We start from the raw sequence: 16,231 nt of genomic DNA on the forward strand, positions 1-16,231 counted from the left end.
GGCAGTAAATAATCTTGAAGTAATTGCGAGGAATGGTCCGAGTTGCTTGGATAAGAATCCGGTTGTTGTTGTCGTCATAGGGGCAAAATTCTCTGAAATGGAATGTCTTGTCTTGAAATCCGCTTGCAGCTCTCTTTAATTGGATACATTTCCTCATTTTTTTATATGAAATGAAAGACACAATCAATTGATACTCTTTGGTATTAACCATATTTTATTTGATACATTTGGTTTTCGTAACTTTTTCCTTATTGTTTTTTATAGTATGAGTTGCAGCAATGATTTTAATTTTCTACATCGTATGTAATCATATAATTTAGAGGCAATTAAGAAGCAATTAGTTTTTAGACAGAGCTGTCACCAGCTCCACATTAGGTAAATAAATTATAAACAGAAACTTAATACAGCTTTATAATAAATATGAAGAAAGCTCAGGATTTTTTTTTGACATATGAGGATGGGGCAATCAAATTTAATTTGTTATACCATAAATCATGATTGGGTTTGAAAAAAAAAAGTATGCAAAAATACAAAATAATATTTTGTGCATAATGAAAGCCAAAAAATACGAAATATATAAATTTTTAGCGGAGCGCTGGAAATGCGCAACAGTAATTTTGTTTTATGTTTAAATTTAATTTTTGAACGGAAGGCAACACAGTTTGCTTGAAGCAATTTTTTAAGCTAGCAATTCGAGAAAAATTCGCATGTAATTTAGACAACTCAAAAATGCGGGAAAATTCAACAATTAAATACAATAAATACTTTTAAAGACAAAGTATGTTAAATAATTAATAAAAAAAGGGAATTAGTAAGAAAATTTCAGCGTTTAGTATAGTATGAATATTTCTTTTACGATTATATACGAAGTATGAAAACTTATAACATTTGACAAGACATGTGTAAGTATGTATTTTGTATATTTGTATAATAATACCATTCTTGTATTGCATAGATTTTTGTTTAATTTAGAGCTTATATAGCTTATGCAGTATACATATTAAAATATGCATATTTATATATGTATATATATAAACGTATGTATATATAATTATGCTGCGTGAAATTACGTGCAATTCAAGAATACCCGCCACATGAGTAATATTATATTATTACAAGAACTTTGCATGTCCAATAACCCACTTTCTTTTTTTCTTCTCTGCTTTTGCTGTATTATACATAAATATATATTAATATATTGTGAGTTCGAGTATTCATGTATCATTTAATGTATGTATATATACTTTGTAAGCAACCTTCGAAGAAAAAAATAAAAAAATACATTTTACTACATTATTTGTTCGCAATAACAATTGCCATTTGAGAATTAATTATTTCGCTAATATTTTTTGTGCCGTTTTCTACAAGTGCATTTTATACGCTCCAGCACGCCCACACACAGTTGTGAAAGAATATATCAATTAAAAAGTTTGCTTAAACAAGTAAAGAAAAAAGAAAAGCACTTACAATGTATATTGGAAAAAATCACAATATGAAAGCGTTAAATTATGTGAAAACACATCAACTGTAATTGTATGCCTAACTTATTAAATATAAAAAAATTACATTACATATTTTATATATAGAATTCGAAATTCAAAAATATTATATTCAACAGTTCCGCATTTCATCTTACATAAAAATTACATTTTTTGATTATCCATAAATTAATAAAAAAAATTAACACACAATTGGTGTAAATATTGTAACAAAAAATAAATATTTACGTATGCTTAAATGAATATATCACGATTTACTATAGCATAAACTTAATTTTAATGGCGATGTTGCATGAAATGATAAAGTTTCGCTTTGACAATACCACACTAGATGTAAGTATGTATGTCTTTGATAACACATTTGCGTACTACAGATTACTTTTAATGGGGGAAACCACAAGGCTAATAAAAAAAATTATATAGTTACAAGGAGCGTAAAAATCTGCGCTTTCAAGAAAAAGTTCTAAGGCAGACTATAGAAAAAGTTGGGCTAAAAATAAATTTGCATCGGCAATATATTAAGCATTGCGCTAAAAATGTTTCAAGTTATTTGCCGGTGAAAAATTGTATGCAAACGCATTTTCTTGATATTCGCATTTAGCGCAGATTGACGTGAAAAAGTCAATATGTTGAGAAGTGGCATATTTCTTGGTATCCAGTACATTCTAAACAAACTGCTTTATTAGTTTCCTAACAGTCAAACGAGTGCAGATAAATATTTCACTAATTAACGAAAATTATCATAAGTTAGCACTTTAAAATAATTAGCAGAATATCCAAAAGCATAACCGTACATTATTTTACAATTTTCACTTGTCAATTCATCACAATTTCATATTAATTCACTTCTAAACTCACTGCATCTCTTAACTATTTTCACTTATTAGTAGCAATAACTGTCCGTTTCGCTTGTGTGATTATGTGTTTGTTTTTGTATGCATGCAAATATGTAGTTCATATAGTAATTAAGTTTGAGTTAAGTTTTGAGAGTACGAAAGCTTTTATAATGCTTAATTATTATTTACTGACACCTTTTAACCTCATTCAGCTGCAAATTTGAAAAAATACTGCTCTATTAGTTCTTCTCCACACTGCAGATTGTCTGCTCTAAACACATAACGTTTGTTTCGTTTTAAGCTTCTTACAAAGGATAGCCCATGGCTGCGGAGAGTAGCGGTTCCCACGCACGATTTATATCCATGTAAAGCGTGGTGCATTGCTCAGCTATTAAATCATCCTCATCCAACACCGTTATTGGAAATAAATCATTCTGAAAACATATACAAATAATTTATACGTTTTTGAAAGACTTTCTCATTACACTTACATTCTTTGCCTGCCACAACTGCTCGAGCAGTCGTAAGAAACGTTGCATTTCCGAGCTGCTCGCAAAGAAGATCACCAAATCATCGGTGCTATCGCGCACCTCCTGACAAGAGAACTCCAGCACACACCACCATGTATCGTTATGCGATGGTATTTTAATGCCCGTCATTTCTTTTATATCCGCACAGGTGAGTATCTCTAGACCAGAATCCTTCCCATACACACTATACATATTGGAGTAACGAGTTTCCGTTTGCTTAGCACATTCGATCGGTATTTGTCGTGAATAATTAGTTGTTGTGGCTAATGATGTTGCGTTCGTGGTGGTGGCATTTGTAGAAGTTGAATGTGTGGTGTTGTCACCACATGTGGTTGTAGACTGTGATAGTTGGGAAAGTTTAGTAGGCGTTGAATTCACTGATGAGCAAGATCTTGGTGCAAAACGGGTTGGTGTACTCATTGCTGAGCTTAACTGTGAGAAATATAAAATAAAGCTTTATTGAGTTTAACATATTAATTATGACTAAAATGTATAACTAAATTTCAGTCAAGATCTAATACTACACGGACAGGTCCATATAATTTGGATGTGCAAACTGAATTGATATTGAATTTGCTTACCAGACTGCCTGTTTCGCCTGCTGTTAGACTGCATTCGTCATTGACGCGAGCTATAAAATCCTTGCCAGAACTTGGTACATTTTGAGTATTTTCTATATCCGGCTTAATTTGCTTTAAGGGCGCTGAAAAATCTTCACGCAAAGTTATCAAATGATGTTGTGTCACAACTAGCGTGCAACCGAGAGTTTTATGCTTTTCCTGCATTTCGAACAGCTACAAAAACAAAATGTTTAGTGTCAGAGCAACACTTTGAGTTAAAAGACAAAAATTTTACTTACGCCACTCGCAGTTTGCAGCAGCGCTTGCAACCATTCCGAGGCAACATACTCATCCGGTGCGGCTAACTGCAATAGTTGGCCCTTCAGAACGATCTCGAAACAGTGTGGCCTTCCCGCTTTGAGTGAGCGACGCGCACCTTGACATTCAGCGAGTGCCACAGCCCAGCTTGGTATTTTCTGTGTTGAGTCATTGAACATGTATAAAACACCAGCCCTAATAAACCAATGAACCAATTTAGTAAAATAGGTGAACTAGAGACAACGCCGTAACTTACTTCAACAAGAAATAACCGGGATTCCAGATATGCCTGGCGCTATTACTCGCCTGGTGTTCTTTGATGCGTCGATGCATAAGAAAACCTTTAACGTGCGGCCCCAAGGGCTCTTGCTCATTACCTAGGACGCCAGCTGGCACATTCACCACCGCATAGTACATCCAAGTGTCTGTAGCACCAACCGAAGAATTTTCGCGTACAAATGCTTGTAGTGGTGCGAGATGAGCAAACGACAATTGTCCGACAGCGGGTAGCGAAGAGCCACTACGACGCGCGCACATCTCCAAATTTGCTACCAAACCATCAGCGGGATATGGGCCACCAGCCAATAATACTTGTTGCATATCGCGTGCGCTATTGCTGAGTAACACCGTATTGCCAAAGGGACCCATCTGGAAGTGTGGTAAATTTAAATGATGTCATATCGCTATCGTAAATTTCGAACTTACTAATATCACATCGAGGTCGACATAGGCGAGCACGAATTTCGAACATAAACGATTACGCACCAAATCCGTTACGTACAGTGTGCGATCGGTAAGGAAAACCAAAACCGGGGTCATATAGCCTTCACGACTATAACCGGTGTATAATTTGAAGATCTGCGTATTATTTAGGAAAATATATTAGTTATTTGTTATATACATATTTTATTTATTTTAATATTTGTTTAGAATCGTGTACATGCTTGACTGTCTCCTTTTAGTGCCAACTCACCTTCATAAGCTGCTCTGTAGGATCTCTTAGTATATGCAAATAATTTCCATTAATTATATCAATAGCTATTTCGCCTATACCAAGTTCAAAGCGTGCCACATCGCCCGGTAGATTATCGATTTGTGCTAATTCGTGTCGTGGCGAATTTGCACCCGACATTTCGATCTCCATCGCTATCTCCGCGTTCAAATCGTCAATTAGTTCATAATTCTTTGGCTTTACACCTGGTACATATAAATTGCCAGAGAATAGTTTCTGCTCACTACGTAATTTGTCGGCAAAGAAATTATTCTTGCGTATCGAAGATTCGAGTATCTTTTTCTGTGTAACATTACGTAAGAAGCGATTAATTAACGATGTTTTCGCATTGTTTGGTTGTGGTGGCTTCAAGAGGTTCGCATAGTCGCTCATCATTTGTCTGTCACTCATTTCACTTGGATAATCTACGATAACAATGTCGCTCTCATTTTTATCCGTATCCGTTGTTATGGTTATAATATCATCAAATTCCTCGCTGAGTATGGTGCTCTTCGAATCGCGTCCACAACTACCGCGTACGCCTATGTAGCCACCAGCACTGCCTCCACCACTGCCAACAGGCGTGCTGTTTGCCAGAACCTGAGTGCTGCCCATATTGAAGATATCCGGACTGAGCAATGTTGCTTCGGAGTGAGAAAGCGCCATATTTCCACCGCTACCAAGACTTGTGCCATAGCGTTGCGGTTGTGTGGCTAAATTTCCGCCACTTGAACGCTTCTTTAGTGGCGAGGGTAAGTGACGCTGTTGTTTTTCCACGTTGCCGCGCAAGTCTTGTCCTATAGCCAAACTATTGTTGCTGTTATTACCTACGCTGCCGACGTTGAATGAAGAACAGGTGGTGGCTTTTGATTGGGTCTGCGGTAATGAGCATGCACTAGAATTGGTCAGCTCGGATATTGCAGACGATGAGATTGTGTTTGGCAATGGATGTTTGGGGGGTTGCTTTAGGTCGGTGATTTCTTTGAATGAATTGTTTTGAGTTTTAGGTGCTGGAAAAAAACATGACGATCAATTCGAATTTTCTGCGATATGATTTTTATATAAAAAGTGCGAAAATGTTCTTAAATTATAATAACAAAAATGTGTACTTACAATTACTATCAGCGCCTGCTCTCTGTGAGCCTTCCACAACGTTAGCAACATTTTTAGTCGCGGAAGCTGAAGATTTCTTAGCGTTAGGTGTAGCGGTTGAATCTTTATTAAAACTGCGAAAGAAGTTCGAAAATGTTTTTGCTATGGGCGCAGCGCTGAAAGCACTACGCAAATGATCTGGCTCCGGTTGTGCAATGGGCGTTTCACTTTCCAGTAGCAAGCTCGACGCAATACTTCCAGGCGTATTACTAGCTGTGTCCAAATCAAGCTCGAGCATTTCATTTGTGTCGTAACAATATGACACACCTGTGTGTTCGAAAACTGTGCTCTCACAATTAACAATAAATTTGTTGCGAAATTGTGACGGTTGCACAGCAGCCGCCGGCAGCTGCTTTGTTTCGTCGATATCTGTAGGTTTATCAACGAGTTGATTTTGTGTGTAGGTACCCTCTAGATCGGGGCGTTGGTCTGAATCGATTTCTTCCTGCCTCTGCAACACTCGACCGGGTGGCTCAGTAGTAACTGATTTTTCTGCGCTACTTTGACGTGTCGGTGCATATATCTCTTCGTCATTCTTACGACGCAATTGCTCGTCGACATTGTGTACGAATTTCTTGACGCCCTGCGACTTTTTAGAGCCATCAAGGCTTTTACTTAAGAAAGGCTTTTGCTTAAGTGGTGGAGAAGGCGGTGCAAAGAATGATTCAGCTAATGGTTTCGCTTTGTGCTCTGGTGTGGCTTGTTCCAATTCTGGTACGCATTCGACAACTGACTGGAGATCTTCAGAACCTTCGGGTACACCGCGCTCTGGAAGCGGCATTGTGAATATACTTTTTAGTGAACCAATAATCATTTTGCTACTGTTGTCGATTAATTGATTCATATCGTGCACATTAAATTTTTTGACGCGTGTACTCAGATCCTGTTCGTAGATGACATTGGTGTTCCGTTTGGGTTTCTTTAAGCAACTTGATTTTGGTTTTTTCTCCTTGTTCCATACCGATTTCTTCGGATTATTTTCATTTAGGTTATCAATGTTCGGTTCAGAGAAGTAACAGTTATCGCCTGAAGATGGATGAAAGTTTTAAATCAATTATTTGTGTACTTCAGTAAAAATGATATTTTATAATATGATATGCTGCATTTAAGATAAGTAATCAATTTTATAGGACCTATAACATTTAATTCACAGTTAGAAAATATATTTATGGGAAAGTTTTATTTTTACTAATTTATAAGATTAATTATTTTAGTTTTAACATGAGACATAAATTTTCCTCAATTGGCTTTTACCACCGTTTGTTATACATATAATATATTTAGGTAATTTCCGTTCAACTATTAGTAGAGCAAATCTTCTTAATCAAATTAATGACTCACCAATTATATTATTGTTCGCGTTGCTCATCCCAATACAGTCGCATGAACTGCTCTTCGCTTGCCCGTATTGTTGCCTATTTGAGTTTTTATCATTTTCGTCCGAGTCCAAACTGGAATTTGAGCTAGAACAAGAGCACCGATATAACACCTGTTGCCCCTCAGCACCATTACCTACACCAGCACCATCAGCAGCACCGTCACGTACTTTTGGCATATATTCAAAAACACCTGAATTATCATATTGCAATGCTTTTTGCTCCTCCATATCATATACATCCGAGTTGCCATAGTCTAGTACATCTGAACATGCGTTACGATAAACCACACATCGACGTCTTTGCTCGCATCTATTTTGATCCGCTTCATCTTCATGCGCATGTGCACACAGCTCTGATTGTGCAGCTGCGCCACCTGCAGCACCCGCATCTCCTTCCGAACACCAAGAGTAACGTCCTGATACTCCTATATGTTGTAGCGCTTTGCGGCCAGACTTATATGTAATGAAGCCATGTTCAATATGTATATTGTCGGTGCGAGTATTTTTGAGTATGTCTTCATGAAAGGATACTCGTTTTTTGGGCGCTTTAGGTGTAATGGGTGCCTTGCGCGCTTTACGCCGATATACAATATTTTCGGTAGTATCAAATGTGGAACAGGTGCTTGTAGTCATTGCATCTTCAATGGGAACATTCGCTTCTGAATCGTTCGTTGTGTCGGTTGTTGTAACATTGAAGTTTGTGTCAAAGCCGGCTACAATTTCTTCAAATACTGCGCTAACGAAATGACGTTCTTTAACTGTTGGCATTGGAGCTGCAACCACAGCAATTTGTTCACGATTAGCGCTATGTTCTTGTACATTGCCTGATTTGATTTCTTCAAATTCGAAACCAGTTTGTGAGGTAATTGATTCTATCATGAATTCGCTTGATTCAGAATCAAGCAGCTGCACACCAGAATCACTTGGCGTTGTGTCATCCAATGTGCTATTCATGCTCGAATTCATTTTGTCAAGCGTCGAAGAATTGTCGTACTTGCCGCCAGATTTACTTGGTTGCCCCTTTCGATCCAGATCACCGACAGCACACAACGGCGATTCCATTATAACATCAAAAGAGGACGGTGGTCGCTCCACTAAAATTTCTATATGCAGTTTAAAAGAGTAATGTAGAGGAAAAATGTATACACTTGTGTATGTATATCCACTTTATTTGCGGGTTTAATAGGATGAATTTTTTTATTGAAGGTTTTGAAAATATATCCAATTCGAGCCAATTATTGTAACATGATCTTAAATAAAAGAAAAACATAAATAACATTATTTCAAATAAAAAAAATGTATTTATTTTGGTTACAGTTGCATTTTCGCAAAAATCAATATCAACTTGCACCACACCGGCAGCGAGTAACACACAAACAATAACAAAGGATCTATTATTTGGGATTGTATACCCATTCTTTTCGATATAAGATTTACGTACTCCATTACAGGAGTCAACCAGAATTACTGTTGCTATTGTGTGCTTGGACCCACCCGCTGACTCTAGCCCACCCACTTTTTCATTTCATTCAAGTCGATATTCACTTAAAAAGTTGCAGCCTTTGTTCTTTACCTTCCAATTGCTGTGGGAAATCCATGTTTCCGTGATGAATTTTATTTCGACAAATAAGAGTGGGTGTTTCTCTATCTTTTCGCAATAGTTTTTATTAATTTATTTATAACAATTTACAATATTTTACATTTTTCTGGAGCAACACAAATTTTATTGCTGCGTACTTGAACTGAAAATTGTGAATGCACAAATCAATAATCACCGATGCTTCATCTTGCGAGTTTCAATTATTCACCGTAGATATATTTACTAAACACAAAATTTATTTTATAAGCGAGGTCTTGTTAAATTTCAATTTTATTTAAGTATTTATTAAAGAAAGGTAAGCATTTTATTAATTTCTTATTAAATTAAAGTCTATCAAGTACGTTACAAGTACAACAATTTCAAAATATACATCACTAACCAACAGCTGATTTTGACGTTGATATCTTGTCCAAAAGTCGAATGTGAATTGGAATTGGACGTGAAGCATATAATTGGTGTTGTGCAGTTAATTTTCTTGAATAAAAGTTCTTTTAAATTTATTATACCAACGTTGAAATAACTATATAATGGAGCTCGCAGCCTCAGCACGTTGTGGTATTAAAATGTTGCAGGTAAACAAGTGCACTAATTTCTATCTTTTAAAAACCATGTCATAACCCCATTTTAAACATACTTATTTTGTTTCCTTCATAAAAGCTTGTACAACCTCCGGCTATGCAAGCATTATTGCAAATGCAGTCTCAGCAGTTGCGTCACAGGCAAACGAAACACTGGAATCCGAAATTCAAAAAGTTGCGTGCACAAAAATTTGTTAAGTTGGATTTACCTAATTTTCATGAGAAACCTGGTGATTTGACGCAAGAAGAAATACGCAGCCGTTTAAAGGAACGTGGTGTGCTACCACCTCGTCCTTGGCTCGAGCGTCCATTCCATATTAGTTGCACCGGCGGTATTTTTGAAGCTTACGTACCGCCAGAGGGTGATGGCAAAAAGTCCTTCATTTCTTCAGTGGGTGCCAAACAAAAGCTTGAATTTCTCGAAAAGAAATCGAAAAGTGTTATGGCAGTACGTAAAATACGCTCATATGAAGAAGAATTCAGCACTGATGACTTTGCTAGTGAAGCGCAGGATATTTATATAGCAGCGCATAATCAAATGGCAGCGAAAAATAAACATCAGCTACGTGAATTCGTAACCGAACGTTGTTATCCAGAAATGATGCATAATGTACGTGATAAGACCATTCATTGGCGTTTCTTACAATCGCTGGAACCACCACGTCTAGTGCATGCTCGTGTTACTGATATCGTTAGCAAAGAAAATTTATACGCACAAGTTACGGTGCGTTTTCATACACAGCAAATGCTGGCGATTTACGATCGCTTTGGCCGTTTGATGCATGGTAGCGAAATATTAGCTAAGGATGTACTGGAATATGTAGTGTTTGAAAAGCATATCTCCAATGAATATGGCAAGTGGCGTTTACACGATAAAATCATACCAGATTGGTTGCCAGCAAAGGAACCGGCACCAATTACCTATCGCGTAATTGAAGAACCCGAAGAGGCAATGGAACTTCTTGCTGAAGGTGATAAGAAATTAGAAGCAGGTGCCGAAAAACAAAATCCAGAGCATTTGGATAATATTGAATCGGGCGCGGCTGTAGAGGCTGTAAACGAAAACAAAGCGGCTAAATCGACGACGGCAAGTCCGTCCATTTGATTGTACTATTTGTTGGCAGGTTTAAGAATCAAAATGTTGGATTATCGAAAAATACAATAAAAGTGGTTACTATACTAAAATAATGTACCAACCAACGTATCTTTGCAAAGTAAGAATCCAGAGATTTGAATAGAACTTGTCAACATTGCCAATAAAATCGTCAAAATTTATTCGCATTGCATTGCATACTTTTAGGCGTGTAAGTTCAGTTAATAAGTTCATACCACAATCGTACACAAATATCTGGCATATATTTAGGCGCTATAATTTAATACACAGCCTTTGCAAGTCACGAGGCAAATATTTTATATTTTTTTTTTTGCATGTTCTCTGGCTTTTGCATAGGAAATTTAAAACAAAGTTATCTCAGCAAATTATATATGTGCGCATCTGCGTTCGGCTTCAATTTTTACAAAAACTAAAAAAATGAGCATTGTAAACTGAAACTAGTTTATTTTTGTTTTTACAAATTGAGATTTTATTCGTAATTTTGCAGTCTACATTTTTCAATTACTATTACAAAAATATTGTTGTTTATGAATTTAACCTTAATATTAGAATTTGGGAAATATCCGTTATATACCGTTTTCAACAATTGTTAAAACATTGAATTTTGAAGTTCGTCTACATTCATAAGTAGATAATCTAATTAAATATATACACATCCTATGTATATATTTTCTAAATTAAAATATGATAATTTGATTATTTACATTTAATTGTTAAAATAATATCAGTGGAAATGAGAGATGCAAAATAAATAAACATTAAGTGTGCATGTTATACATAATATGTAACTATATAGCCTATATAAAAATATAATATATGTATATATTTTATTATCACTTAAAAACACGTGGAAAAGGGATTGGCCAAAGGGGAGAATGGAATTGGGTGTGGAAGCCATTATATAATACATCACTTTCGCTCTCACTATTTTTTTCGCACTTTCTCAAACGAAGCTGCTACTCGGCTCTTCTAGGTAAGCACAACGCGCCGATGTAGGCTGCTCAGCGGCGATACTTAAATGCGTCTTGCGTGGGGCGATTTCATTTCCTGAAAAATGTTTGCTCGCAACATGTAACAGTAATGGAGCGTCTTCCACAATGGTTGTGACGCTATTGGTCAAGCCCACTGTTGTATAGTTCTTAGACAATGGTGTGGGTAATGTCGGTATACTCGTTGAAGGTGTTGTGGGCGTTGAAGCTGTCGATGAGTTGGACATACATGCCGCAGCACCCCAATTCGATGGCTTAATGGGCAAAACTTTCGGCTTAGGCGGCAATGGTGGTGGACCTTTGCAACTGTTAGTTCCCACTAATGCTGCAGCGTATTCAGATTCTAATGAAGTGGTGGTTAAATTCGCTGATAACGGTGTCGTGGGCTGGGTTTGGCGAGCCTCATCTGTGTTGAGTTGTTCCTGCTTTGCAGATGACACTGTTGCGTTGGCTTTCAGTTTATTTGTTATGGAAAGACGTGGTGCGGGTTGTGGACGTTCTTGCTGTGTTGGTTGTGGTGCTGTTTGTGCGGGTTGTTCCTCTGTAGCTGCAACGGAAATTTGTGCGGGTGGCTTGTTTATGGGGCTGAGATTAGCGCGCGCCTTACGCAACTTCGAGGCGTTGAGATTCTCCTTATTCTTTAAAAAATCCGGCAGCTCGAAATTAATTTCAGTGCCACGTTGATCTTCTAAGCGTGCGAGTTGTGCGCGCTTCAGACCTTCGAGTAGTTCATCTAAAAATGGATGGAAATAGGAGTTACATAACTAATTTAGCTTCACTTTAGATTTTTACTCACCTTGATTTTCAGCTACTCGTTCGGGCATTTGTAGTTTCACACCCGCTTTTAATTTAGCTATGATTGGCTTCTTTATGTCCAACAATGCAGCGTTCACTGCCGTAGGAGCAGCCAATTGACCATTGCTAGCTGTTGTGTGGCTACTTTGGTTGGTTTCCTCCGAATGCTGACTGCTTGTGGAGCGCTTCTTCAGCTTTAGTTTAAGGCTTTGAATATTGTTGTCCCGACGACGTATGCGTTCGAAAATTGATGAAGTCTCTGAAGCGCAGTCGTCAGACTAAACAAAAAAATATTATTATGAACACTTCACTTCGGTTTATATTTTCTATCTCACCTTAAGCGAAGCGTGTTCGTTGACTTTGTCATTGTGCGTCGTCAGTGGCTGCGTTTTTTCGGCACTGGCTGCTTCTACCTTCACTTGCATTAGTTCGGTAAATACTTTGTTGGTGATCTCATCCAAGGCACTCTGTGTTGAATGCGATACTGGAATGCTACTGCTACTAGTCGAGCGCAAGGCGCCACCGTTTGTTTGCTTCAGCGCAGTCGGAAAGGACACACTTTTCGTCGATGTTGAAGCCTTTGCTACTTTGGCCGCGCAACCATTGCCATTTTGATAATCATTGCCATGTAGTAGTGGCGGTGGCTTCAACCACACCGCTTGCAAACGCTGACCATCCGCGTGTGTTACAGTTAGCGACAGGTCAACTGGCTCCTGAGTTTCGCGCATCACCACCTGTACTGCTTCTATGTCATAGTTGTATTTATGCAGAATGGGGCACACTACCTCTTGTAATTGTTTTTTGGGCTTACTCTTTACAGAGATTACCTTGCGATCGGGCAAATCCATTTTGAAGGCGACGCGCTGCTCAATTAGCACATCCTTGCCCACAAGTGTTTGTGATGAAGTTTGCAAATCAATCGATTTGGTAGTACCTTTCGCCACTACATCGTAATATTGATAACACAGACCACGTTTCTCCAACAAACGCTCGACCAGTTGACCAACCGTTTCGTTGGCGCGTGCTTGCACCATTGTCGTGGAGGCATCACTCAAGATGACGCGACAGGTACCGGGTAATATTGATGCACCTGGCAAGCCATCGAACGAGGAGAGCGAAGAGCGGGAGCTGTGTATGTCGTTTTGTGAGTTCTGTACTGGTGCCAATTTCAACGAATGACTGGAGAGTGGCGCTATCTTATTGGTTGTGGCTTTGCAGTCAGTTGGCGCGTCGGTGTTGTCACGTGGTGCTTTGCTGCTGCTCGTTTTACGGTGCCATGGTAGCAAGCTCTTGCGGCAACGATCCTCTGCATTGCTGGCCGATTTCTTGAGCTGTAAATAATAAATAAATAAACAGAATACAATAAGTTTTTCGCGGCAATGAAGCTTTAAATGTGCTCACCTTCGATACGATGCTGCTCACTGTGACTGGCTGATGTGCCGGCGTTCTAAGCAATTCATCCAAATCTTCCGCTTTATACGGCAACGGTTGGCGCTTCTCCTCCGCCTCTACGCAACTCTTATACATATCGGAACGTATGAAACGCTGATAGCTGTCAAATTTCATTAGATTAAAGATTTGCTTCTGTGCGGGTGCAAAAATATCCGGCTCCGCGCTCTCTAATTTCTCTTGTGTGAGGTTGCGCGCCTGTGAGTCTACATTCACTGGCTCCAAAGCGCCATTAGCCAGATGTTTTGAGAAGATGGCCATCGCTTGTGCAGCGCGCCCATCACTGCTTTCTAGAGCACGATAACGCTCGCAAGCGGTCCAAAAGTATATATTCTCGGCGGAGAATTCCTTCTTCAAAAACTCGGCGAAGGTGTGCATGCCAGCAGGGTCTTCAAGCAGCCGTTCAAAGGCTGTACCCCAAGCAGCCACACCACCAACACCGTTATCTGCGGATGGTGCCAAGGTGGTCTTCAGTTGTGGTATCTTTAGTTGATTTATGCAACTCGCAACCTTGCTGTTGCCACTATTGCTAGTGGCGTTTGTTGTTGTAAGCGTAGTGGCTGCCACTGCATTCGTATTTCGTGCGGCAACTAAGGCTGCCGCCGACGTCGCTATCTGATGCTGGCTATGCGTCTGCTTGAGCTCATCATGACAGTCGGTGTGATGCATGGACTTGATATAGACGTCATTGTCGGATGCGGTCATCGATGAGGAGCGTCGTACTAGTGGACTGAGATGCTGATGCTGGCCGGATTGCTGTTGCAATTGCAACTGTTGGAGGGCGCGTTTGTCGGTGCGTGGCGTGCGAAAGGACGATTGACCCCAGGCCCGACGGAATGGTGAGGCATTAGCGGGGAGATTGGAATTCTACAAATATAGAAAGGGAAAAACAGTTATCATTAATCGAATGGTAATATTTGACTATATGAAAAACATATATACTTTTGTATATATTCTTATATATAAAAGTCAGCGAAGATCGGTAAAGTTCATATTTCAGTTTATACAGGAAGTTCTTTAACAGAATTTATTTCAACTATAATCAGAATAAATCGGGATGTTTTTTGGTGCGTCATCTTCATGGTCATAAAATTTACAAAGCGTGTGTAATACATTGATGTTTTTCAAAGATTCCGTGCTCTGCTGTCGGTTAGGAAATCAGATAAACTCTTGAACTTTGTTGAACGTGTTTTTCTATTGTAAAGATGACAAAATAACAACACAACAACAGAGAAGAGTGTGGTGAAAATATGTGGTAATCGCAGAAAACTATAGAAAAATAGTTGAGGCCAGAGCTAATTGCCTGATATCGCGCACAAACAAAGGTGCAGCGACAAAAAATAAATGAAAATAAAAATATCAAAAAGTAAATTAGTCTGAGCTGTCAAGTGTTTGCGCAAATATGGTCATAATAATGTCATACATATACACTACTATAGTGTGTTGCGAAATAACTGTAACGCAGTGAACATGCGTATATCTTTTATTAAGGCAGGCTCTTGAACCACATTTTATATTTTAAAATCCGAAATTCTTGCTAAGAGTAGTAATTTTTGTATTCATTAATATAAGAAAAAATAAGTTGAAGTATGATTAAAAATACGAAAATACTTTTTCGACTATGAATTTAAATTTCAATGTCACTTGCACATTTTTTGCGCAGCACTGTATTTCGTACAAAAGTTTTGAAAGTTTTTTAAGCTGCGAATCATCTATCAAACAACGATCAACGAAAGCACAAATGGTTTACCAAATCTAAGTACATGAAGTCAAACCACAACAACAAAAAATGGTTAATAATAAAATCAAAACTATTGAATAGTTGTAAAATAGTGGACTTAGTGCCAAAGTATGTACATATGTATGTATTTATATGTTGCAGCTGGGCTAACAGCACGAGCTTTGCATGTAATATTCGGTAAAACAGACCATGCAACAAGTGCTTTTTTATTACTTTTACGGTCCAAATATCTAATGATTAAGCAAAATTGATGCGCTTATAGTTTATACACACACATATTTATATATATTATGAAAAAAAGTATCAGGAAATTGAAAAATATTGAATTATTCTTCAATATTTATTTTGTCGGCTTCAAAGTAATCCGCACCTGGAGGAACAAGAAAAAAGCACAAGCAGCCAAATTTGGTGAATACGGTGGTTGATCGATGGTATTCATTGCGCTTTTGGCCTTAAATTCGCTCACATTTGTGGCTCGATGCGACGTGAATTATCATAGTGTAAAAACCATGGATTGTTCTTCCACAATTTCGCTCGTTTTCGACAGATGTTCTCACGCAAACGCCACAATACGGACAAATAGAACTCCTTATTGACCCTCTGCCTCTCCAAAAAAATGCATGAAATAAAAAAATTGAGACAAATTCTGTGTTCGATATTTTTATGCATTAAAAAAATCGCAACGCACTACTAATGTGTTT

At 38.1% G+C, this 16,231-nt stretch overlaps 3 protein-coding genes across 8 annotated transcripts in view; 1 reads left to right on the forward strand and 2 right to left on the reverse strand.

Moving 5' to 3' along the window:
• Nucleotides 1-183: 183 nt before the first annotated feature.
• Nucleotides 184-9,035, reverse strand: LOC105231522 (uncharacterized). 4 transcript variants are annotated; one of them, XM_049449259.1, is made up of 10 exons: nucleotides 8,838-9,035; nucleotides 7,228-8,358; nucleotides 5,848-6,912; nucleotides 4,717-5,744; nucleotides 4,449-4,601; nucleotides 4,000-4,391; nucleotides 3,725-3,938; nucleotides 3,447-3,659; nucleotides 2,827-3,297; nucleotides 184-2,769 (listed from the first exon to the last, which is right to left on the reverse strand). In XM_049449259.1, the coding sequence occupies exons 1-10, from the start codon at nucleotides 8,860-8,862 to the stop codon at nucleotides 2,641-2,643; spliced, it is 4,821 nt and encodes a 1,606-aa protein (XP_049305216.1). In that variant the 5' UTR covers nucleotides 8,863-9,035; the 3' UTR covers nucleotides 184-2,640. The 4 variants fall into 4 exon arrangements, with proteins under 4 accessions (XP_049305216.1, XP_049305215.1, XP_049305214.1 ...); XM_049449258.1 differs by having other exon boundaries at nucleotides 5,854-6,912; nucleotides 7,228-8,367; XM_049449257.1 differs by having other exon boundaries at nucleotides 7,228-8,367.
• A 218-nt stretch (nucleotides 9,036-9,253) lies between these two features.
• LOC105231521 (probable 39S ribosomal protein L45, mitochondrial) lies at nucleotides 9,254-10,634 on the forward strand. Its single transcript, XM_011212859.4, has 2 exons — nucleotides 9,254-9,436; nucleotides 9,522-10,634. The coding sequence occupies exons 1-2, from the start codon at nucleotides 9,392-9,394 to the stop codon at nucleotides 10,545-10,547; spliced, it is 1,071 nt and encodes a 356-aa protein (XP_011211161.2). The 5' UTR covers nucleotides 9,254-9,391; the 3' UTR covers nucleotides 10,548-10,634.
• A 363-nt stretch (nucleotides 10,635-10,997) lies between these two features.
• LOC105231520 (regulator of G-protein signaling loco) overlaps nucleotides 10,998-16,231 on the reverse strand; it is a 50,193-nt gene continuing 44,959 nt past the window's right edge. For all 3 annotated transcript variants that reach the window (XM_011212857.4, XM_049449256.1, XM_049449255.1), the window contains 4 exons: nucleotides 13,742-14,656; nucleotides 12,676-13,671; nucleotides 12,342-12,618; nucleotides 10,998-12,278 (listed from right to left, as the gene is read on the reverse strand). In XM_011212857.4, the coding sequence (XP_011211159.2) occupies nucleotides 11,500-12,278; nucleotides 12,342-12,618; nucleotides 12,676-13,671; nucleotides 13,742-14,656 (2,967 nt within the window). In that variant the 3' untranslated portion in view covers nucleotides 10,998-11,499. The remainder of the gene's footprint in view (nucleotides 12,279-12,341; nucleotides 12,619-12,675; nucleotides 13,672-13,741; nucleotides 14,657-16,231) is intronic.

This window comes from Bactrocera dorsalis, chromosome 2 (assembly GCF_023373825.1).
Source record: "Bactrocera dorsalis isolate Fly_Bdor chromosome 2, ASM2337382v1, whole genome shotgun sequence".
Classification (NCBI taxonomy): Eukaryota; Metazoa; Arthropoda; class Insecta; order Diptera; family Tephritidae; genus Bactrocera; species Bactrocera dorsalis.